The sequence below is a fragment of the Hemicordylus capensis genome, chromosome 1 (assembly GCF_027244095.1).
Source record: "Hemicordylus capensis ecotype Gifberg chromosome 1, rHemCap1.1.pri, whole genome shotgun sequence".
In the NCBI taxonomy this organism is placed as follows: Eukaryota; Metazoa; Chordata; class Lepidosauria; order Squamata; family Cordylidae; genus Hemicordylus; species Hemicordylus capensis.
This window is the reverse complement of record NC_069657.1, coordinates 195,629,303-195,655,070: the sequence shown is the minus strand read 5'-3', so window position 1 is coordinate 195,655,070 and position 25,768 is coordinate 195,629,303. Positions and strand designations below refer to the sequence as shown.

General features: G+C 45.4%; 1 protein-coding gene across 23 annotated transcripts in view; it reads right to left on the bottom strand.

Moving 5' to 3' along the window:
- Window positions 1–25,768, bottom strand: part of MYO3B (myosin IIIB) — a 523,310-nt gene that overhangs the window by 417,928 nt on the left and 79,614 nt on the right. For 22 of the 23 annotated variants that reach the window (XM_053283475.1, XM_053283469.1, XM_053283482.1 and 19 more), the window contains 4 exons: window positions 16,439–16,622; window positions 12,383–12,517; window positions 1,331–1,435; window positions 954–1,053 (listed from right to left, as the gene is read on the bottom strand). In XM_053283475.1, coding sequence (XP_053139450.1) covers window positions 954–1,053; window positions 1,331–1,435; window positions 12,383–12,517; window positions 16,439–16,622 — 524 coding nt within the window. Of the gene's footprint in view, window positions 1–953; window positions 1,054–1,330; window positions 1,436–1,892; window positions 1,996–12,382; window positions 12,518–16,438; window positions 16,623–25,768 lie in introns of those variants that run through there. The other variant, XM_053283485.1, reaches the window with a different exon arrangement.

Below are 25,768 nucleotides of genomic sequence, written 5' to 3'. Positions count from 1 at the left end.
GTTCAATGTGGCTTACTTAAGAAAGTGTGAATAGGATTGCAGTCTTCTTTTCTTATACTTGTATGAGATTCTAGATAGGATTTTGTTTTTGAGGGGGGTTGATCTGAATTTAAATCCTCATTAAGAAATTTAGCACATTTTTCTGGAAGTTAAAGCCTTTGGGGGAATGCATGTCTTCCATCTCTCTTTTATCCTTTTCGGGAGGCTTCTAGTTCTGCACACTCATATCTAACAGCTGTAATTGCAAATTAAATGGCTCTGTTAGCTTTTGGACCCAGAGGACCACTTTGCCTTCTGCTGAGATGGAGTAAATATGCTAAAGGCTAGTCACAGTCATTTTCAAAAGAAGGATGCCTTCTTTTTGCATGTAAACGATGAACTATTTAAATCTAATTTAAGAACTGTGTTGTGGTTTTGCAGCAATGCAAACAAGCATTTTGTTAGGAAAATGCCCCTTTCTCCAAATTATTCAATTAGGTGCACCACATGTGTGTGCCCCTAACTGAATAATTTGCGGAAAGGGGCATTTGGAGTTCCTGACCCAACCCAACTGTTGGGGATACATATAGGTAGCCTCTGTCAGATAACCAGAGGCAGCGCTGGTCAGCTACTCGGGACAGGGGGCATTTAGACCTCCCTGATCGTACCAAATGGATGATCGGCACTATTACCAATTATCTGACCAGGCCTATGGGCATACAACCGTGGCTGCTATGCTCGCATACAGTTGGTTCAGGACTAATTCCTCGGCTTCCAAACTATTTCCTCAGTTGCCTTCTCATGTGTATACTTTATGCCAACCCTTTTCCCACCCTGGTTTCATGATTCCACCTAATAAGAATACTTGGATGCAGTAGCCTACTTTCTCACACAGTCAAAATTAGATGCCTTGGGCTAAATGGTCCAGACATCAAGAAAAAAGAAAGATAGGAAAAGCAGGGAGCTGTTATTACCGAAGTCAACAAGCTTGACTCCTCCTTCTGTTGTCAGGAGAATGTTGTTCCCCTTGACGTCACGGTGAATGATTCGGTTGTTGTGTAAGTGCTGAAGGCCCTGGGTACCAGCAATAAGAACAAAGAAAGAAACAAAAAAAGATGCTCACTCCCATATTTAATCACAATTCTCCTAATGTTAGGGAGGGTAATCAAAACAATCTGCGCTTTACACTATGGAAACATCTGCCCACTGTATCATACCCTCAGAACAGTCCCCTGCTGCTGTAACAGTCGGCTACTTACTGTCAGCCACAGCATCATTTATAAATGGAAAATGTATCAGATGGGTAAATTGCACCCTCTGCTGTCATTAGAAGCTTAATGAACATCCTTACCAGGAGAGCACCGCATAAGATGTATGAGATTATAGCTTCATCCAACCGTTGGCCACACTTCAGCAGGCCTTTGACAAGGTCTGTGACAGAACCTCCATTACACAACTGCGAAAGGGGCGGGAGAGGGAAGAGAGAAGCAAAACAAGACCTCTATTACTCAGACTTATTTAGCTTGTGAATCTCTGTTGCAAGGAGCTGCAGCTATGTACTGGAGCCAAGCTTCACCTGGACAAGCACAATAGATGACAATAAGCACATACTAATTATGTCCACAACACCAGTTTCCATATAATAACAGCAGTCCAAGAATCTGTGGACCTCACTGGCTTCCCACTCTTGCCTGTGGAAGGAAACATGTTGCACATGCATGCACTAAACATTTCTTCTCATAGACAAGGACAAAGACAACTTGGAAGCACATGGCTCGAAGTCCTGCCCAGCAATTACAATCCACAGATGTGCACAAAGCCTCTAATTCGAGGCACCACCAAAATGATTCCAGTTCCCCCAGCTGAAACGTTTTGGCGGAGAGGCACTTTAAATGGAGGAAGGCAGGTCTTACCTGCCCCTCCGTTGCTCCTCTGCTGTCCCCCAACACCCCAGCATGTTGCTTGCCCATTACAAACAGCTCCACTGCCCATTCTTACAAGTGATGCCGATCATGAGCTTCCTGTTTGGGAACAGGAAGTTCCCTGCTCCCAGCACCCCAAGGGCATTGTCATCATGTAAATGGCACACACAAAAACACCATTTCTGTGACAACAATGGCCCCGTTCCCATACAAGGAGCCCCAGCATGACATTGCTTGTAAGAATGGACAGTGGGGCTGTTTGTTATGGACAGTGCTGTGCTGGGGTAGCAGAAGAGCCAAGGAGGGGCAGGTTAGACCTGCCTCCCTCTGTTTAAAGGGCCCGCTTGCTGCAGCCCCGGACTGCATGAAATGCTTCATGCACATCCCTACCACAGATCCCTCATAAATGCAGCAGCTCCTGTGAGTGCATGGAGTGCCCCTACCTACAAGGACTGTTCCATTTATTTCAGCAGAAAGCAGATTGCCATGCAAGTTCCTTTTCTTTCTTCTTCATTATGTTCTTTCCATTCTCTTTGGAGTGAATGAAGCCATGAGTTCACTGAAGTCAATCGTGTACACCCCATTAAACACTTTTAAGACTGAGATGGCTTATAAGTAGATTTCTACTTCTAGTGGCATTTCAGTTTTGTCTTACTCCTTGCTTGTCTGCGTTTGTAAGCAAATCATTTTTGGGGTATCATTTTGATCATTTGCATTGAGTATGATGCAAAAGATTGGAAAAATAGAAGTGAAAAACTTAGCTAAATTGATTTGTTTAAAAACAAAACAAAATAGGGATGTTCTTCATTTTTAAAATATTGTAAATAGATACATATTTCTCTACTACCATGAACTTGTCTTTCCCAAAATTGCTTTTGTGTGAAGGAAAGTCCAGATATTTAAGGGGGGAAAGAGACAAGATGGATGCATTTGATAACGGGGAGGCAACAAATTACAGTCATTTCAGACCTTCACTCCATCAATGCTCCTGCTGGCAGGCAATATAAAACAGACACCAGACATATCTCTATACTAAGGCCTGCTCTGCCCACAACTGAGAGGAAACATTCTGATCCAGAAAAGCACAGCTTCTTGCAAACGTTTCCCCATTAATAGCTTTCCACACATCAAAAGGAGGAGAGGAAAAGCTAAAATTAGAGCATTTCTAAATGTAGTTTTACTCACATCATTAGTTCATCACCCAGAGCTAGTGTCAAGGGTTGGTATCATTGAGCAACTGTCACAGTTGTCCCAGCTCCCTCAAAAAGGTGCACTGCCAGTCCCCAAAATCACTTCTGTTCTGTACTTCTGTGCCCACAGTCATTGTTCAAGGCGTGAGTGTGTGTGAGGGGGTGACTCTCTTGTCCAAGGAAGTTGCTCAGGGTTGCCTCCTCTCTCCCAGAATTAGTTTGGAGGAGCACAGAGGCAGCACAGAACATTATTAGGGGAACAAGGATTTTGCTGAACATTAAATATCGTATAGAGGCAGGCGCGGAGGGAGGCCAGCGTCGGCCTGGGTTCTGCCACCACCGCAGCCCCCCTAGCCCTGCCCCTTGCGTCTGACATCAGACGCAGGGAGTATTTAGCCATGGCCCCACATCTGATGTCAGATGCGGGGCCGTAGTTTAGCTCCCAAATGGGGCTGCGCGGGCCCCATTTGGGATCTAAATCCATCCAGCGCTGAATTTCAGCGTGGCCAGGAGCAGCTCTCTCTGCCTTTAAAAAGGCAGAGAGCTAACTGGGCAAAGAGGCACCTTTTACCATGGTGATTCTCTTTATTGAGCAGGGGGAGAGTAACTGGCCCTATCCACACACCCCCAGCACAGTACCTCCAGTGACTGTGGCTGGTGTCTATCTTATGTTTGTTTTTAGAATGTGAGCCCTTTGGGGACAGGGTTCTATCTTATTTATTTGTTATTTCTCTGTGTAAACCGCCCTCAGCCATTTTTGGAAGGGTGATATAGAAATTGAATTAATAATAATAATAATAATAATAATAATAATAATAATAATAATAATAATTTTAAAAGGCAGGGGGAGTCACTTTGGTCACACTGCGAATGCAGTGCTGGCCTATTTAGCTCCCAAACAGGGCCACACAGTCCCATTTGGGAATTAAATCTTGCCCCCCGCATCTGACGCCAGATGCAAGGGGCGTGACTGGGGCGCGAGCCACAGCCCCTGAAAGGTAGTGACCCTGTCCGCTCAGTGGTGGCTCCACCCCTGTATAGAGGTAAGGCAATTAATGCTGTTATTTTATTTACCTTAATTTACATTAACTATAATGAAGCTTGCTTGACATTTTCAAACATTCAAAAACTAGGCCAGATTCCTCTTAGAAAATACTGTCCCTGTTTGGATTAGGCGAAATATTCCCACTGGCTTTCCAGGCTGATTTTGTCTTCCTATCCAAGATCATGTGGCAAAGAAGACTGGAGTGGGGACAGTGGTCAGTAGCAGGCCAGCTGAAATATTCTGGAGATGACCCTGCAGCCCCTTGCACATATGGTCTCACACGGCCCAGTTCCTGGCCAGGAAGGAAGCTAAAGGGTTGGCCTGGCATCTGGGAGGTTGGAGGAGCCTGTCTACGTGTCTGCACTGGCTTCTGCTGTGTGTTCTGGGGGAAAGGAGTGAGTGAATGAGACTTCGTTAAACAGTGGAAGCCTTTTAAAATAATTACTTCAATCTGTAGGACCATGATATGCTATGACTGTATTGTATGATTCATTGCTGTAAATTTCCTGTCTGATAAATGAGGACTGAAAGCGGGGGCGGGCAGGAAATATTTGAGGAGAGCACCTGCTACCCTTGGATTTATCCCTGCAAACAAGCTGCCAAGATAAGGCCAATCGTGAACCTTAGGAGAACTCAGGTAGGAGGGGTCCCACAGAGAGCAGTTTGATGAGAACCTGCTGAAACATGGAACTGGCCCGGTCATCACCCATGTCCTTCCAGCAACGATTTTGCCTGTTTCCCATTGCTCTTTCAGTTCCTTTATTATATTTACCAATAGAACATCTAAGACATAGATTCTCAACCTTGGGTCCCCAGATGTTGTTGGACTTCATCTCCCATAATCCCCAGCCCCAGTGGCCTTTGGTTGGGGATTATGGGAGCTGAAGTCCAGTAACATTTGGGGACCCAAGGTTGAGAACCCCTGATCTAAGATATAAAGTAACATAGTGTCAGACCAACCAGCAAATCTCCTCAAAGCTCCTCTTATAGTATCTTTGCCACTACCAGTTCAGCCTAGGCAATTCAATCTGCAGCAACCCAATTAAGATGAGGCATCAACAATTTGATTTCAGTGTGACAAAACTGCTTTAAATGCAAGTACTTTGGGATAGTTTGCATGCAGATTAGGTTGCAAGGAAGCCAGTCCACTTAAGCTTGGGTCTCAAGTAAGCCATTTCTGGCATAGTGACATGATTGCATGTTGTATGAAAATATAGTTGCAGTAGCAGATTTTTAAAATTGGTATTACAGAACCTACCTTGACTGGTCACCATATAAAAATCAGAAGAAGTATGGCTACACTCACAGCCTCACATTCTAAAGAGGAGCTTTGTGATGAGAGGGGAAGGGGAAGGATATCCAACAGGATTTGTGAACTTTTCTGTATTTCAGGAACAGAGATTATTCTTGATAGATGAGTGTCAAAATAGTCATATTCTTTCCTTTTTTAAAATTAACAACCAGTATCCACACAATTTTGCCCATAAGGTGGCTCTGTTTGGTTTGGCACAAACAAAAATCAAGAAAAGGGAACTGGATAAAGCCCACTTGGCCTCATCATTATGTTCTTCTCACTGCCTTTTTATACAACATGCCTTGATTGAATGTAGCTTTTTAGGTAGGCTCCTCGGCAGGGGCGTTTCTATGATTGGGCAGGCAGGGCACATGCCCCGGGCACCATTTGAAGGGGGCGCAATTTTTTAAAATTAAAAATATTTTAAAATGCCTGCCAAAAACAAAATGACCACCGCGCATGCTCAAATGGCCTCTGTGAGACCCTAGGCCATGCCAGGCCTCACGGAGGCCAATTGAGCATGCATGGTGGCCATTTTGTTTTCAGTGCCCATTTTAAAAAAAATATTTTAAAAAATGGCCACCGCACATGCCCAAATGGTCCCTGTGAGGCCCTAGAGGCCAGCGGGGGGGGGAGGGGGACCTTTGAAGACCCCCCCACGGCCTCTAGTTAGCCCTCCAAAGGGGCTACAGGTTAAAAATAATAATATAATACAAGTCACTGTACACATATTCAGATTTGTGACTTGTATGGGTGTCAGATGTTTGGACAGGGGCGCAATTTTAGTGCTTGCCCTAGGCACTATTTTCCCTAGATACGCCTCTGCTCCTCGAAGAGACTGCTGGCCTTCTTCCTGTTTGCTCTGATTGGGGCAGAATCTCTGTTTTTATGATGCTGTTTGCTTTATTATTGCTACTGTCAGGTTTTAAAATTTTTGTTTAGTTTTACATTTATATCTCGCTTTTCCTCCAAGGAGTTCAGGGCAGTATACATGGTTATTTTTATCCTCACAACAACCCTGTGAGGTAGGTTAGGCTGAGAGAGAAGAGTCACCCAGTGAGTTTCATGGCTGGGCAGGGATTTGAACTTGGGTCTCCCTGGTTCTAGTCCAACACATTAAACACTACTCCACACTTTTGTTGGAGTGATGGGTTATTGATTACTGTCATTGATTTTAGAGTTGTGCCAATTGTGTTTTATCATTTTATTGTAAACCACTATGACAGGGGTTTTAACACACACAAAAATGTTGGGTAAAAATTCCTAAAACGAAATAAAAAAGAAAATGAATACCGATCTCCAATAATAGAAAATGGAGTCACAGAAATCCTTCCCTCCTTTTTGTCTTTGAGCTGGTGTCAAAAGCTTCAAGCCAATGCGAGTGGCTTAAGTTGACAGCAGAACCATTTCCCCTTATGCCCATCCACATTGTATTGTGTCCTAATAATTAGAACAGGCTCCAAGAGTTCATCTTGCCTCCCCTTAGATAACAACACCTTAGTCGTGATGGGTCCAAGTGTTCAAAGGGACCATGACTGAGGAAGATATTGCTCCTAATGTGTAAGCCTGGCAGGATGATGATGCCCTGAGGGGAAATAAGTACTTTTAATTACATTTTTTCAGAAGTTAGCCACATCACAAAGAATATATGATTTCATCAAAGAAACAGCGATGAAAGCGCTTGAGTCCTTTGTACATAGTTTCTTTCACTGAATTAAAATAAATATCCATTGCTGCAAAGACAAAATTAGCATGCAAATCCTGAAGCACAGGATATTTCAGTTAGCATTATTGACCTAACATTTTACATCTCCCCCTGCAGCCCCAGTTTGATCGCTACGATCCAAGGGGAACAACCATCCGATGCTAACATGGCAAAGAGGCACCTTTTACTGTGGTGATTCTCTTTATTTAGCAGGGGGAGAGTAACTGGCCCTATCCACCCCCAGCACAGAACCTCCAGTGACTGTTGCTGGTGTCTATCTTATGTTTCTTTTTAGGTGGTGAGCCCTTTGGGGACAGGGAGCCATCTTTCTTATGTATGTATGTTTGTTTGTATGTATGTATTTATTTATTATTTCTCTGTGTAAACCACCCTGAGCCATTTTTGGAAGGGCAGTATAGAAATCAAATGAATGAATGAATGAATGAATGAATGATGATAATAATAATAATAATAATAATAATAATAATAATAATAATAATAATAATGGCCAAACATGACATGATATGGAGGATCTGTGAAGAGGCTCTCTGGATTTGGTGGATTTTTTAAAGAACAAGGCAGCCATGGGAAGTTGGGCAATGGAAATGGTGCTGAAGTTAATCCTGTTTCCCTGTGCCATGTTCCTGACCTTAATCACCCTCCCCACAGCTGTTATTGCCTCATGGGGGACAGTTGGGGGGCACATTGTATACAAGACAAAGAGGAGCTCCAAGAGGGTGGTTTATACAGGGAAAATGGAGCTGGGGAAAGGTTTAAATATCCCCCACCCCAGTGCCACTTCCCCAACATAATTCCACCCCACGGCTACTTTGCTCTTAAAAAAACAGGGGTGTTGTTGTTAATGGATCTCCCATGTCACATCTAGTTTGTCCCAAAGTATTTCCCTCTCAGGAGCTGCCTCTACCCACAAACTGATCTTTAAACAACTCTGAGCTTACAATGTACTTCAGGAGCTTGGCATGAGACAATAATTAAAAGTAAAAATCAGGGGTTTTGCTACCAGCAGATAGTTTTTAAACAATTCTTTCAATTCCCTATTTACTTTTCATTGCCTCTTCAGACAGAGGTACAACTCGGGAAGCTAAATAAGTGTCTTTAAAGATTATTTGAGAAATTATCCAGAGGAGATCCTTAGAAACATGATGCCAACTGATTAAAGTGGCTACCGGATCAATTGAAAGAGTGGAATGAGCTTAAGAAAGCTCATGAGCTTAGAATGGAATGAGCTTACAGTTTAGGACTGTCATTTACTGTGGTTCAAATATTGCCCTTCAAACAGCATCCTTCTTCAGATTCTCATACAATACCTCTATAGCCCACACGTGAGACAAACAGTACAATTTCTAAATTGCAAACATTGGCAGAGCTTTATTTTGAATTTTCTGACCAACATTCTAACACTGTACCCAAGCAAACAAAGAAAGCGCATGCACAGCACTAGCATCCACATTTTAATTGTTCTGGCATCCACATTCCTGAAGCATGGGGTCCTACATGAGAAGGTGATTTTCTATGATCCACCCTCCCCCTGGAATCACTCCATGCAATCTTAAAGTAGGTCCCTGAGGGTCACCCAGCCCTCAGAGACCTACTTCCAGATCACATAGAGCATTTTCAGGGGAAGGGAGATAGATGAAAAATAACCTCCACCCATGCAAGCACCTGCATTTCAGAAACACAGATCATGTGCTTTCTTCGCTTGCATGGGTGTGTTAGTCAGGATGTCAGCCTCTGTATGAAACATAGTACAGCACCATATTAGATGAATTTTACAATCAGTAGCAATGGTCTTTTCCTTTCCTTTCCTTTCCTTTCCTTTCCAGTTATAACAATAGGAGAGCCTTCTGTAGGTTTTTAAAGCCAGATCAAATAGTAGGAAAATATCATCCAGAGACTGAGGATCTGAGGTCACTACAATTCTTACCTCACCAAATTAATCCCACTGAAATCAGTGGTGCTTACTTCCAAATGAACAGCTTTAGATTAGAGTGTAAATGCTAAAAAACTAGCCAGTCTGGATCTACCATAGTCCACCTCCTTCTCTTCACAGCATCAGGTTGCTTACCTGTAACCGGGGTTCTTCTGGTGGTCATCTGTCCATTCATGCTACTGGGTTTCACATCCATGTGAAGGTAGGATTTGGAACCTTCAAAGCTTCCTTTCTCTCTTCCTCTCATATTCCATGCCAGCAGCTCTCCCCACCCCCGCTGTGGTACCACGTGACTTACCCTTCCCTCCTCAGTTTCAGAGTAACTCTGTAGTAGGGTGGATGGGCGGGAGTGTAAAAGCTGACCACTAGAAGAACCCCAGTTACAGGTAAGTAACCTGATGTTCTTCTGAGTGTCCATCACACTACTGGGCTCTATCATCCTTGGAGGCGGGTAGCAGAGCAGTAAGGAGAAGGTCAGAGCCTCAGCCGAATATAGATTGGAGCACTGCTTGACCGAAAGCTTCATGGCTTCTAGCTTTAACATCCAAGGCATAGTGTCTGACAAAATGAAATCTGTGAGGCCCACGCGGAGGCTTGACAGATTCCAGGGGTAAACCCCTGTCAACAGCCGTTGAATTGGCTAGAGCCCTAGTAGAGTGTGCTTGAACAATGGACGGTATGGTAAGTGAAATAACATCTTGTGTGACAGTTGAAGAAGATGAGGAAACCAACGGTGGTGCGGCCACCATTGGTTATGACAATAGGAGTCTTGGCTCATTCTATCTTTTACAGGACACAAGGGAGGAGTGGAATCAGCTGAAGCATGTAAGCAGAATAGGTGCTTCAATCCAGTGCAAATTCATCCCCCGGATAACCTTTTCCTTTTTCTGCACGCGAGTGCAGAATTGTGGGCATTAGCGATTCTGCACATTTGCAAAGAGGTCGACCTGAGGCTGTCCCCACATGTCGAGAATGTTGCAGAGGATTGTAGGATCGAGTTTCCATTTGTAGGAAGTGTTCTTAGTCCTGCTTAGGTGATCCACAAGGGCATTCTTTTGACATTGAATATGAATAGGTGATAGACAAAATCAGTGATGAAAGGCCCATTCCCATATCCTTCGAGTCAGACGAAGCAAAGAGTGAGAACCCATTCTGACCTGGCAGTTGACATAGGATTTGGGTGACATATTGTACATCATAATCTGTACATGTAAGCTCGCAATGTTCAGTAGAAAACCCCTTAGAGCTCTGTATATTGCCAAAAGTTCTAGGTAATTTATATGATACCTTGCCTCTGACATGGTCCATTGTCCATTCAGCCGTAGGTGTTTGTGGTGGGCTCCCCAACCCCTCTCTGAAGCATCTGTCATAATATGTGCTTGAGGTTCTGGTGTGATGAACAGATGAATTTCTCTGGGAATGCCACCATCTTACAGATTTGCAAACCTCATGAGGTATGTAAAGCTGTTTGTGTTCTACATCCCTTCGTGGATCAAAATTATCTATGAACCACCTTTGCAGGACTCTCATCTGCAAGCACATGACTGGGAAGACCATTGTTGTGGAGGCCATAAGGCCTAACATGCATTGAACCGGCTTCGCTGAATGGTAAGGTATTGTGTATATAGACAGGGCAGAAGTCTCTATCTGTCAGATACACACTAAAGGACGATAAACCGCTGCTAGAGTGGAACCGAAAACTGTCCCCAGAAACTCTATTTTGTGTGTGGGCGACAGTTGAGATTTTTTTAGATCAATCTTTAGGCCGAAACTATGCAGCAGTGCCACAGTGATGTTTACATGTCTTTGCAGAATAGTCTTGGATCGAGCCGCTATGAGCCAATTGTATAAAAATAGGGAAATCTGTATCCCTTGCTCCCATAAGCGGACAACTACCACCGACCGCCATGCACTTGGTGGAAACCCTTGGAGTCGACGAAAGTCCAAATGGATTTGGAACCTTTGAGGCCCCATCTGGAAACGCAGGAATTTTCTGTGATGTGGACAAATAGTGACATAGTAATAGGCATCTTCAGGATCTATGGTCACAAACCACATGCCCTTGGAGAGAAGGGGAATAATAGCAGAGATTCTGAGCATATGAAACCTTCTATATGTTTTGAAGGCATTTAGATCTTGAAGGTACATTATGGGCAGAGTCCCCCATCCTTTTTATGGATTGTAAAGTATGATGAATTAAAACTGTTTGAGAAGGCGGTACAGATTCTATAACTCCCTTTTGAAGCAATGTGCCTATTTCATTGAAGAGAGTTGGATTTGGAGGTATAACCATGGGTCTCGAAGTCAGGCGATATTAAAAATTTTATTCTCCAGGGGGGAGTGCCAGTGGGCCAAGAGGGGCCACTGTGCCACCACCAGTAAAGTGCCCACTTGCCCACCCCCTGCTCACCCTTTGAATCCCTTTAGAGCTAGGAATCTCCTTTGCTTATAAAGGGGAATCCTCACCGGATTCCCCTTTACAAGCATAGCCCCTCAGACTGGGCCAAACTGGTTCAACCCAGTGTGACCGCACAAACCGAACCACCAGTCAGTTCTAACAAGCCAGTTTGCGGATCGGCAGTTCGATTCAAATTCGGCTCAAATCCGAACCGCTGAAAATGGTTCCATGCACACCCCTACAGAGCAAGCACAAATGGTGGCTATCAGAAGAGGGGAATTTCACTCTACAGGCTGAACACCTCTTAAATGGGGGCTTATTGGCCATAAACAGTCAGTGTGGTGGCAAGAAATTTTCTTTTTCCCCCTACTTAGAAATGCGGGGGGAGGGGAAAACAGAGGTAATAAATCAAGACACAGAAGGGACAGGAGAGTATGACAAACTGAAGGAGAAAATACAGGAATAAAACCAGGGGAAATAACTAAAATAAAAGAAACAAAATTACAACTCAAAGTTATCTTTTTTACAGGTGAAAGTTCTCTGACCAGCCAGAGCTGTTGCAGTCTCGGAAGACAACGAAAAACTGAGGAGGAAAGGGTAAGTCACGTGGTAGCACAGCAGGAAGGGGACAGAGCTACTGTCATGGAATATGGGAGGAAGGAAGGAAGAAAACTTTGAAGGTACCCGATCCTGCCTTCACGTGGATGTGAAGCCCAGTAGTGTGATTGACAGACACTGCTCAGAAGAACAGGATCCTTTGATTAATGGTCACAAACAAAGGTGCAACATTTTACAGAGCACAGAGGTCAACCAATGTTTTTGCTACTACTTTTGCAGCGGAAGGAACTAGCTGCTAAGACACCTTTTAATTAAGATTTAGCAACACAAAATATCTTACCTCAAGAACAAGCCAGAGCTGTCCACCCACATAGTGATCTGCTTTGTAAAACATTCCATAAAATTTAACAACATTGGGATGATTAGGAAGAAATTGTAAAATGTTGTATTCCGCTTCGATTTCCTCATCCACATCCTAAAATGGAGACACATTGAGAGGCATACTTTATAAAATATCACACATTTATAGTCAAGACTCCAATATTTTTAATATAGTAAAAGTTGTCCATTTAATCTAGTAAAAGTTGTAATTTGATTCTTTCAAAGGGAGGGAGGGAGACCATACGATAAGTGTTTTATTTAATATGAGCTAAATATGTATAGGATTACAGTCAATTCTATTGACGAAGACATTGAGATAGGACCTGTGAATAGCTATCATAGAAACATATGAAGCTGCCTTATACCGAGTCAGACCATTGGTCCATCTGGCTCAGTATTGACAGGTGGTATCTCAAGATCTCTGTGTGCTGGAGGCAGGGAACCAAAATGCTGCTCCCCATCGCAGACACCCTCCTTTCCTCCTTTTTCAAAGTGGAGGTCAAGAGGGCCTCTTACTGCCTGGTTGGCACCCCAGTAATATGCTGTCTGAGGCAACTGCCTCACCTCGCCCCGTGGAAGGGCCATCCCTGCTCCAGGGTTTTAGACAGAGTCTTTCCCAGCCTTATATACTAGGAATTGAATCTGGAAACTTCTGCGTGCAAAGCAGGTAATCTGCCACTGATCCTTTCCCAGAGGATGGGAAAGGGCTATAATCCTTTCCGAGAAGGATGTAAGGCTACAATCCTAACATACGAGGGAGTAAGCATCATTTAAAGTAGTGGGACTTACTTGGACATATGAAGCTGCCTTCTACTGATGGTCTACTGAGGCAGACCTTGGTCCATCTAACTGAGTATTGTTTCTTCTGACTGGAAGCAACTCTCTGGACAGCAGACTTCCCAGCCCTACCTGGAGATGCCTGGGATCGAAACTAGGAGCTTCGGCATGCAAAGCAGGTGCTGTGCCACTGAGCTATGTTCCCCTCTAAGAAGAAGGGGAGTTCTGAATACAGCAGTCTACAGATGTCTTTAAAAGGCTACAGCTGCAATTTTAAAGGCCCTTACAAGGGAATAAGGATCACATTACATGTCAGGGGTAGGATAAATAACAGCCACAGGAGAGGTTCTAGATTGGGACCACAGTGGGGGCAAATGGCCCCTCTCCCCCTACACTGAAGTCCCAGTCTGGATTGTGCCATCCCTCAGCTGCTGCTAATCAGAAAAGTAACTACAAGCCAGTGAAGGCCAAGCACAGGCATAAGAGTATTCTTTATTTAGCCTTAAGTGGGACTGATTTATTGGGGGGGGAGCGGGGGGTTTCAGCAAGACTACCTGTACTTTTTTTTAAAAAGACATACAATATAAAAATAAACAAGTTCAGACAACATTGGTATTAAATGTGCCAGGCCATTTACAACAAATTATAACATAATTTTAATTTTGATCTTTTAAATACAAAACAATCCAAAACAGAATTGTTATAATCTTTTGTTATATAATTTATTACCACTCTCCATGTATTACATAACTTACTTCTGAATAAGTGTACTTTGGATCAGGCTATCCATATATTTAATTCTCATAGACGTGCCTGTGGGGATGTGTCCCGGCAGCAACCCAGATGAAGCACCGGATTGGCTGGGAGGCGGGGGCCGTTGGGATTGGCTGGGCGGAGGTGGCTTGCAACACGAGCTGAGATGCAGCCGCAGGGGGAAATAGTGGCGGCTACGGCGAGGAGGAGGCGGCGGCAGCTCCAGCCGCACATTAGCTCCCGCCGCACTTAGTCATTGTGAGGAGGTGGCGGCGGCGGCTGCCAGCCTAGCCCAGCCACGGTTGCGACCGTCGCGTCCGAGGCCTGGGCTGGGAGTAGGCGGGAGGCAGCAGAACAGACTGGCCCTGGCGGCCTGCCAGGGGTGAGGGGAATGGACAGTAACGTCGGTGACGGGGGGCTTTTTTGTCTGCCCGCCTCTTGGAGTGGCCGGGGGCAGCCCGGCCGCTGTGAGGAGGCGGCGGCCGGCTGCGGTTGCGACCGCCACAGCCCGGGCTTGGAGGAGGCAGGAAGCGCTGCTGGCAGGGGTGAGTGGGCAACATGCGGTAACGGCAGCGGTGGGGCTCTTTTTGGCTGCCCGCCGCCTGGTGTGGCTCTGTGGCGGGGGAACGGAAGTGGGGAGCACAGGAGAGTGTGGGGCTGGAGGGAGGGGGAGAGAGGAGAGACCTGGGCAGGAGGGGAAAACAGCCGGACCGAAAGCGCACAGATGCTTTGTGCGCTTCCGCTAGTAATTACATTATTTCAATAAAATTTTGCTCTATTTATGACCTTTCCTTTGAGCCATTTGAGTTTCTTTAACAAAACCTTTTCCTTAGCTTCGGGCTTCTCTAATATGGTGTCTATAATGGCACATGATATTTAATTATCTGAAATAATCTGTGGTTGGAGTTCCCAACAGGGGGTACTAGTACTCCTAGGGGAACTTGAAGAGCTCTTAAGGGGTACTCACAGGGGTGCACCAAGGTAATTTAGACACCCGGACCACCCAGTCATGAGTCACCCCCCCAAAAAAAAACCCTCAGTTGGGGGGCACACCCCACCAAAGCTCTGCTTTAAAAAAAAAAAAAGACTCTTACCGCAGCCGAGAGGTGGCTGCAGGGGGGAAGAGGAGCAGTCCCTCTCCCTTCTCCCCCCCTCCCCCAGTGGTGGTGGGGTGGGAGCAGGAGCGACACTGTGCCCATCCATTCAGGCCAGCGTCTTTAAGCAACTGTGAGGTGCACCTGCACAGCTGAGAGATCGTTGCAAGCCTGTGACATCATGGGCTTGCAATGATCTCCTCTGTGCAGGGGCGCCTCACATTTGCGTAAAGATGCTGTCCCGAATGGATGGGCAAAGCGTTGCTCCTGCTCCCACCCCACCACCACTGGGGGAAGGGGGAGAAGGACTGCTCTGCTGCCCCCCCACCCGTAGCCACCCCTTGGCCATGGTAAGAGTTTAAAAAAAACACGTGCTTTGGCGGGGTGGGCGCAGGGTGACTACCGGAGGCCACCGGCCCCAGCTGTTTGGAGGCTCCCCCAAAAGACCGGACCAGGTCCCCAACGTCCGAGGGTTAGTGCGCCTCTGGGTATTCAGAGCCCTTCTGCCTCTCCATACTGCAGTCATGCTATTTGTTCCACATCTGAAGAATGATGGCTTGAAGCCAACACATCTTCATCAACACGTCCACTGCAGAAGGGAAGGGAGGAGGGTGAAGATGCTCCACTTCTGCTATTGATTGGCTGACTATGTGCTAAACCTCAGCACACCCCTCCTTTCAGCCTGACAGACAGGCTTCAGAAAATTAGCACGGAGTCGCGGGGGAGTGGCAGCAAGAGGGAAGGCATGCCCTCAACTCCTGCCTGTAGGCAGTGGCATCTGGTGGGCCACTGTGTGAAGCAGGATGCTGGACTAGATGGGCCTTGGGCCTGATCCAGCAGGGCTGTTCTTATGTTCTCATGTTTACCTTTACCTGGCCTGAAGGTTTGCAACAGAAGTGGTACATTTGTCAAAAAGGGCTGGGGACCCTGATCAATTGTGCTGCATTATAGACAGGTGCTGAGCAATGTATGACTCTTATTGAAATATGTGGAAACCTAAGCTATCTTTAAAGTCACTTTGTTCCCCACAACTGCAGAGTTTGTAACAAGCATGTTTTCACTATAAGCTCCCAAACCCCAGGATACAGAAGTATACCTTTGCGAAGGATGTAAGAGTAGATGTTCTTCTGGTGCAATCAACCATTGGAATTCTATGTTTCTAGGACTGAATAGTTTCAGAAAGCATCTTTTTGAGTTCATTTGGGACAGTGGTTTGAATGATTACCAAGCCTTTTGCTAACTCATGTGTACTGTGCACCAGAAAGTTTTATCCCAAAATAATTTCATTCTGCCTATTCACCCAATGTAAATGATTTCACCTGTTTGAGCCCACAATAAGCAAATAACTTATTTTGTAAAAAATCATATGGTTAGTTTTGCTCTTTACTCACGCTGATAGGATCTAGAATTTTCACTGCTGCCAGACTCCCATCCTTCTTGTTAGCAACCTTATAGACCTTGCCATACGTCCCCTTTCCAATTGTCTCAATAATTTCCCATGTATCTGAAGGATCAGGTAAGGATTCCAGTCCAATCATATTCTGATTATACTGAAACAATCCATAGAATGGCTTCCTGGAAAGAAAATGAATGGAAATGAATTTATTTGGGATCACATGCTACATTTTCCACAGAGAAATCTTAGTGGCTGTATTGGAGGTTGTCATAAAGACAATGTTAATTATCAGATTTTTGCTAAGTCTGAAGTCTAATTTGTAGTGACATCTCCAGCAATCTCAGTACATGCTAGATTGCTGATCATAACCATGCAGCAGCTGGTATTTTGTAGTCATATTAAACTTTAATTTAAGATTCTATTTTAAATACTGTCACCTTTGGTAGTCCCTCATTTCCCAAACCAGAGCGGTGAAGACCCCCGGAGAAGACCTGATCCCTATGGAGCTTATACAAAATAATATAGAGTGGTGGATTCCAGTCTTGGTCTCACGTTTTACTTATATTGACTCTCATAGCCGTATTCCCAAGGACTGGCTATTATCATCCCCATATTCAAAATGGGAAGAAAGGATAACCTTGCCAACGATAGGCCCGTTAGCCTGCTCAACACCATCAGCAACAAGCTCTATGCTAGACATCTACATGGGAAACTTAAGGACTGGCTAGACCAAGAAAATCTGCTTGCAAAGGAGCAAGCCAGCTTTAGGGTGGGTAGATCCACAACCAATCAATGCCTGGCTGGTGCTTCAGCACCTCATTGATAAATATTCCTCCAGAATTCAGCCTCCCTTTATACTGCTTTTATTGATCTTAAGGCCGCATTTGATTCCATCTCCAGAGTCAAGCTATGGGAGAAGTTGGAAGCTTCCTCAGTGAACCATCGTCTGCTTTATCTGATCCACATTCTTCATGCAGACACGACCCTCAAGGTAAGGTGCATCCCACAAGAACACCTCATGAGCCCTGTCCCAGCACAGAAGGGAGTCAAACAATCATGCATCCTGGCCCTGCTCCTTTTCAACTTTTATATCAATGACATGGTGAGGCACCTTAGTAGCCCAGACTTTTACCCTCCCAAGCTGGCAGATGGATGTATTTCCTCCATGCTCTATGGTGACAATGCTGCAATCCTCTCTAGGGTCATAGGTCTCAAAAGAGAACTGATGGCTCTAGCTCAGCACTGCAGGAATGATTAACTAGAAATCAACTACCAATAAACTAAAGTCACGGCTTTCACCAGAAGACCCAAGTCCCGTCCCTGGAGTATAAATTGCCAAAAGATCAAACAGGTCTCCTGTTTTAAATATCTGGAAGTGGTCCTACATGCCTCTGGCACAAGAAAGGCCCACTGTGATCATGTCACCCTCACCACTCAGAGGCGCTCCACTGCCGTTCTAAAATCCCTCCAGATTAGAGGGGGCCAGTACATAACTGCAGTACTCAAACTACTTGAGGCCAAGACTATGGTACAACTCCTCTATGGTGCCCAATCAGGGGAGCAGGGGCTCCAATCTCTCCCCCTTGAACCTGGTGCAGTCCAAATTTCTAAGAGCAGCCCTCCAATTGCCTTGCTGCATCTCAAATGCCACTCTACACTTGGAAACAGGTATGAGAAAGGTTGAGGCCAGAGTGTGGTTGTCCATTCTTAACCTCTGACTTAAACTATCCCTCAACCCTCGGGGCTAGGCCCTTCTGACCCTACTGGATAATTTCCAATCTTCTTGGAAAAGGGCCGTGTGGATTAAATTGTCGCTCCTGGAATTTACCCCCTCTTTCCTACTTGCTATGGGCAAAAGCAGTCATCAAACAGAGGATAATGGACACTGAGCGCCAGGCTACCCTAGGCAGGGTTCCATCCTTCCTGTCCTCGGAAAGGCTCAGGTATTCTGCCTCCCCCGCCGCATACTTGTCACAGCTAGAAATCTCAAGCCACAGAAGGGCTTATACCCTCGCCCGTTGTCATGCCCTTCCCTCTGCTGTACTGGAAGGCAAATTCAGGAAGATCCTAATTGCAGAGAGACTTTGTCCCCGTGGCACTGGGGAGGTAGAAACCACAGAACATGCACTCCTTTTTTCCCCTTTTACAGAGACATTCGGAATAAGCTCATATAGTTCCCTTATTTTGCAAGTACACTGTCCACTCAAACCTCTGGCCTTTACTGTACATATAACATGGCCAAGTTCTGCATGGCAGCATGTTACATCTGCTGGGATATGGCTGCTAGGCCATTTTCCTGCATCAGCTCTGCATAGTTTTAAACAGCTGTTTATACCATTATTTTTAGTGTTCCTATTTAGATGTCATACTGTATATACTCTATTTTAACCACTGTTGTTGCATTTTATATTATAGTTTTATAGTATTAAATTTTAAATAACATTGTTTTATGGTTTCATAATTTGGTTTAATCATGCTCTACTGCTCTATTTTATGCTGGTCTGTGGCCGCAATAAAGATGATTGATATACCTTTGGCATTCAACACAAATTTCTTGTCCTTATCTTTAAATAATTCTATAGCGTAAAATAAGTGTTAGAGTGTTGGACTAGGACCAGGGATAACTCAGTTCAAATCCCCTGTCACACACTGCCTTGGGATCACCATCTCCAACCGCCTCCCTTCCTCTGATCCTGTTCATAGGCTGTGGAAGTGGCCTCAGAAGTGCTGGTGAAGGGGTTAATTGTCACCCTATTCCTCCACCAGCTGTCAGGGAGAGGGGTAAGACTGCTCCTCACCGGGAGACTCTAGGTCCAAATCACTCCCATCTCTCCTGATCTCCTCACCCCTGACCTTCCAAGCCTTAAATAAAGCCCTGCAAACAAGGCAATCCCAACCACCCTCTCCCGACTCCGTCCTCTCCAATGTAGCTGCCTGCATCCTCCCTCCTTCAGCTGTTGCCTGTCTTGCCTGCTGTTAAGGCCCTGCCTTCTCCTCTTTGCCACCAGGAGGCAACCTGTTGGGCCATGCGGGCCCATCCACAGTCTGTGGGTTCCTGGGTGTCCTGGCTCTCCCTGGCAACTGTGTAGGGTCCCAGCTGACTTTGCCTGTACCCAGGGGCTGTATTGCCTCCGTCTTCTTGGCCTCCTGACTTGGTGAGTACTCGGGCCCACCTGTGGCCAGTGGGAATGCCCAACATCCCTATTCAGCCATAAAACTCACTGGGTGACTCTGGAACAGTCACTTATCTCTCAGCCTAACCTACCTCACAGGGTTCTTTTGAGGATACTCTGGACTCCTTGGAGGAAGAGTAGGACGTGTGTGTGTGTGTGTGTGTGTGTGTGTGTGTGTGTGTATGTGTGTGTCTTTATTCCCAGTCCTTGTTTCTCGGTATGGCCCTTCTCCATTCTGCCAGTTTTACCAAGCACAACAGACTGAAGGTCTCTTGTTATTTCAAATGGTTCTACTCAATCTCCTGTAAGGCCCCCTGTGTGTGGAACTCTCCCTCTGAACAGGTAACAGGTGTTAACTCTCACTCTTCATTCAAAGACCTCCTCAAGACCCATGTGGCCTTTGGCTTGTCCCCTGTATCCTCATGCCCTACTGTCTGTGTTGACAATCCCCACTCCTTGCCAAGATATGGACTAGGGATGTGCAGAATCGTGAACCAGACCTCCGTGACCTGGGCCAGTTCAAGCGGTACAATTGGGAACCACTTTGAACTGCTTAGAGCCAGTTCATTGAACTGACTGGCCCTGGCAATTGGTTCAACCAAACCAGTTCGAACACCCATGGTTCAATCTAAATTCAGACCGATTTTCAGAACCCACCTTGATGGGTCTTCCAAGCCCAACAACAAGGGGGCCCAAGAGTCAGTAGCAGACTCGGGAGATGAAGGCTGAAGGACACTAGAGCCTGCAGAGGCCCCAGAACTCAGAGGAACCCCTAGAAGAAGACCTCTTCCAGAGACTTCTCAGGATCCCCAATTACCTCCCAGAGGGAGGACACTGAGGAGCTGCCCCCTCTAACTCCAACCAGCCCCACTGAGGAAACCCTTTGCTCCACAGCCACCCCATTCTTCCAGGACCAGCCAAGAACCGAGGTGTGGGGCCACAGCCCCCCATTCGGACTCCCTGACACAGTGGTGTACCCATGCCCACAAGGAACTGAACCAACGGCACAGGAATGCTCACCTCACAGCTAGAACACAACAAACTAAAGGGTTTCCCCGGGAAGAGGAATAGCCGGGTTGCTCCTGGGTAAGGATGGTTTGTTCTTAATCTCTAGGAACAGGGCATGGCCCTTTCCTAACAGTATTTAGGTCACTTCCTTTCCTGGTCCAATTGCTGGCAACAACTGCTCAAACAGGTCTGAATCTGGTGAGTTCTCATACCAGGCTTGGATGAGCTTACCCTGCTTCTGAGACTCTGCCCAAGGGACCGCTGAATTCGGACTCTTCTCTGTGAAACCTCGCTGGAACTTCTGCTCTTCAGGGGATCAACACCTCTGCCAACCCTACAGAACTGCCACCTACAGATGGGTGAGCACTTCTGTGTTTGATGCACAACACCGAACCGTGCCAACTGGTCCATGCACATGCCTAATATAGGCTGGGATTCAAGAGCTTAAGTGTGCTTAGTGGATTTTACCTTTGAACAGCAGTACCTCCATTGTAGGGGTGTGCAATTCGTATTTTCAGTGTTTTGATTCGGATCTGAACCGAAACACCCCTGTTCTGATTTGTATCCGAATATTGCCCATCCAAATCACCCCTGATTAGATTTGGATCCGAATTAATCTGAATCCGAATCAATTCGGATTTAAAAATGGGTCCTGGGGCCAAAAGAGTGGGGTGGGGTGGTAGTGCCCAATGGGTGGAGGCTACCACCCAAATTTCAGGGGGATTGGGCAGCGGGCTGATTTTTGGTGAATTTTTGAAGTTTTAGTGTCTTTGGGGCAGATTGGGGGCAGAAAGTGGGATCTGGGGCAGAAGAGTGGGGTGGGGTGGTAGTGCCCAATGGGTGGAGGCTACCAGCCCAATTGCAGAGTGATTGGGCAGAGGGCTGATTTTTGGTGAATTTCTGAAGTTTACGTGTTTTTAAGGTTTTCCCCCATTAGGTATAATGGAGGGTGTATCGCTTCACGGGGGAAAGGGGTGGCCTAGAGTGGTGTGTGGTTGGTGGTAGTGCTGGGTAGGGGCAAGGAAGCTACCTGAATTTTTTCAAAGGATTTGGGCAGAGGGCTGATTTTTGGTGAATTGTTGAAGTTTACGCGTCTTTAAGGTTTTTCCTCATAAGGTATAATGGAGCTTTCAGCAGCCCCATAAGTGCACTTGGGGGGTGCTGTGGTGGCCCAGAGCAAGTGGTGGTGTAGTGCACATAGGGTGCCAACCACCCCCATGGGTTGCTAACCCATGGGGTACAGGGTTCTGTTGTTTCTGAGGTATTCTGAGTGTGGATTCTATGATAGCAAATTAGAATGGATTCATGGTGTCTCATTGAAAATCTCATTTGCTATCATAGAATCTACACTCAGTCAGAATTACTTACTTCATAGCACAGTAACAAATGACTAGAAGTTGCTGCAACCTATGAGAGCTACCAGCCCCATGGGAGAAGACAGTGTGGGTAGCCATAATGGAGTAGAAGCACATACAGCAAGGCTAGCATTAAGGCCTCTCTCTCTCTCTCTCTCACACACACACACACACACACACAAACACACACACAGCATTGTCACTTTGTGGCCATCTTTTATAAAGCTGATCACAAGTCAAGGAAGATTTGTTGATGTTTCCTGAAGGAGCGCGAAGGACTGGGAGATGTTCTGAACTGGCAATTTACTCAAAAGGGTAGGGTTTGAGACAAGTACTCTGCAGAAAGGTGGCTGAGAAAATAAAGATGTTGGCAGGTATTTTTGTAACTAGGAGACAGAAAGAGAGCAGAATAGGTTTTGATTTCTAGATGGCTAGGGGTTTGTTTTTGACAGGGCAGTTTCAATTGTGCCTAGAGAGACAGTGGGTAGGGATTAGCTGCAGATGAGTCACACAGCTTGTGGGAGGGGCCACACTACTGAGGTCGCTCAGTTTGGAAGCAGCTCTTGAAAAGCACTGAATATTAAAGAAGGGACAGAATCCAACAAGCTAGTAAACCTAGGAGGACTGGAGTCCTCCACAGAATCATTATGGATTACAATATGAAGACTGAAAGGAAATGTGTTACACTGAGAGTGACTGCAGAAGCAAATAAGAGAGGGGTCAAAGAGAGACAGAGCTATAATAATGAGTGACTTCAATTACTCACACATAGACTGGGTAAATTCACATTCAGGTAGTGAAAGAGAGGCCAAAATTTCTAGACATGCTGAATGTTGGAAGTGAAGGACTTTGCGCTGTCTCTTGTCTCAATGATAGTGGAGGACAGACTAGTGAGTCAGAGGGCTAGAGGGTCAAGACATTGGTCATCCCTTCTCTACTGCTCTGACACTATCCCTTTGGAATGTAGATTGCTACTCTTAGGGACACTTCCTTCCTTCAAGCCACTTCCTTCCTCTCTCCCTTCCTCTTCCTGTTCCTTCTACCTTGCAACATGCAAGCTCCTTCTCCCCTGCACCATGTGTGCAGAGATGCCGAATCCATCTGCATCCAGCTAGCTAGATAAATTAGAGATCCTAACTCCTCATTTTCCTATCCAGAATGGAGTTCTTTAATAAATACAATTTATATTGATTTGAAACTATGAACTGGCTCCAAGTTACTTTACTCTTAGCATGCACGCATGCCTAACTAAATTCCACTGTGTTGTGCCTCTGTGCACTCTGCTATAATGAAAAGGGTTTATCCTACCAGAGAGAATTCCCAACACTAAATGACTGTGCCTTAAAATAGTTGGTCACAGAACCAACCAAAGAGAAGGTGACCTAGGACTTAATCCTGTGTGGTGCCCAGGACCTGGTGTGAGATGTCAGAGATGTAGAACCATTGGGGAACAGTGACCATAGTGTGATCCAATTCAGCTTATATGCTAGTAGAGGACTGCCTAGGAAGTCCAACACAGATGCACTGGGCTTCAGAAGAGGGAACTTCTCAAAAATGAGGGAACTGATAAAAAGGAAGCTGAAAGCAAAAGTCAGGAGGGTCAAATCACTCTAGAAAGCATGGAACCTATTCAAAACCCACAATAATAGAAGCTCAGTTGGAATGTATACCAAGGAGGAGGAAAGGCAGCACCAAGTTCAGGACAACTCCATCATGGCTAACAAGTAGAGTCAGAGAAGCCTATAAAAGGGAATAAGACTTCCTTCCAAAAATGGAAGTCCTGCCCAGATGAAGAGAACTGAAACAAACATAAACTCTGGCAAAAGAAATGCAAGGCAACAATAAGAGATGCAAAAAGAAAGTTTGAGGCGCATATATCTACAAACTTATTTAAATATATCAGAAGCAGAAAATCTGCCAGGGAGGCAGCTGGACCCTTAGATGATGAGGGCATGAAAGGGATTATTGAGGAGGATAAGGAGACTGCAGAGAAGCTGAATGAGTTCTTTGCATCTGTCTTCACGGCCGAGGATACTGACCATACGCCCACTCCAGAACGCAGGCTGAAGAACTGAACCCATTTGAGGTGACAAGAAAGGATGTTCTAAACTGTCTTGAAAAATTAAAAATTAACAAATCGCCAGGGCCAGATGGCATTCACCCAAGAGTTCTGAAGGAATTGAAATGTGAAATTGCTGATCTTCTAGCAAAAATTGTTGTACAGCACTCAGAGCCTTTGGGTGGATAAGGCAGCATAGAAATGTAATAAATAAATAAAATAATAAATAAATAAAATGGGTGACTTGTCCCTACAATCAAGCTCTGTGCTAGAGGACTGGAAAATAGCTAATGTAACTCCAGTCTTCAAAAAGGGATCCAGGGGGGATCTGGGAAACTACAGGCTAGTTAGCTTAACTTCTGTGCCTGGTAAATTGATGGGAAGCATACTTAGGGACAAAATTGTTAAACAAATAGAAGAACAGGCCTTGCTGAAGGAGAACCAGCATGGCTTCTGCAAGGGCAAGTCTTGCCTCACTAACTTTTTGGATCATTAGGCATGTGGATAAAGGTGATCCAGCTGACAGAGTATACTTGGACTTCCAAAAAGCTTTAGACAAAGTTCTCCGCCAAAAGTTCTTGAGTAAACTTAGCAGTTATAGGATAAAGGGACAGGTTCATGTGTGGATTGGTAACTGATTGAAGGAGATGAAACAGAGGGTAGCAATAAATGGGCAGTTCTCACAATGGAGTGAAGTAAGAATTGGGGTCCCCCAGGGATCTATACTGGAACTAGTGCTCTTTAACTTGTCCATAAATGATCTAGAAGTTGAGGTAACCAGATGATACTAATCTATTTAAGGTAGTGAAATCCAGAAGAGATTGTGAGGAGCTCCAAAAGGATCTCTCCAAACTGGGTGAGTGGGCGACAAAATGGCAAACGTGTTTCAGTGTCAGCAAGTGTAAAGTGATGCATATTGGGACAAAAAACCCCAACTTCATATATACACTGATGGGGTCTGAACTGTCAGTAACTGACCAGGAGAAAGATCTTAGAGTTGTGGTGGACAGCTTGTTGAAAGTATCGACTCAGTACACCACAGCTGTGAAAAAGGCCAATTCCATGCTAGGGATCATTAGGAATTGAAAATAAAAATACTAATATTATAATGCCCTTCTACAAATCTATAGTGCAGCCACACCTGGAGTACTTCATACAGGTCTGGTCACCATTTCTTAAGAAGAACTTGAAAAGGTGCAGAAGAAGGCAACCGAGATTATTAGGGACCTGAAGAACCTTCCATATGAGGCAAGGTTGCAGCATCTGGGGCTTTTTAGTTTGGAAAAGGAGGTGACTACGGGGAGACATGATAGAGTTGTATAAAATTATGCATGCAGTAAAGAGAGTAGAGCAGAGAGAAATCCCCCCCCCTCACAACGCTAGAACCAGGGGTTATCCCATGAAACTGAAGGCCAGGAAATTTAGGACCAACAAATGGAAGTACTTTTTCACACAGCCATAATTAATCTATGGAATTCTCTGCCATGGGATGTAGTGATAGCCACTAGCTTAGGTGGCTTTAAAAGGGCCTTAGACAAATTCATGGAGGACAGGACTATCAATGGCTACTAGTCTGGTGCTATAGCCCACCTCCGGCCTCAGAGGCATCATGCCTCAGGACAGTAACTGATGGAAAGAGGGCATGCCCATACCTCTTGCCTGTGTGCTCTGGTGGGCCACTGTGTGAAACAGGATGCTGGACCTGATACACCTTGGGCCCGATCCAGCAG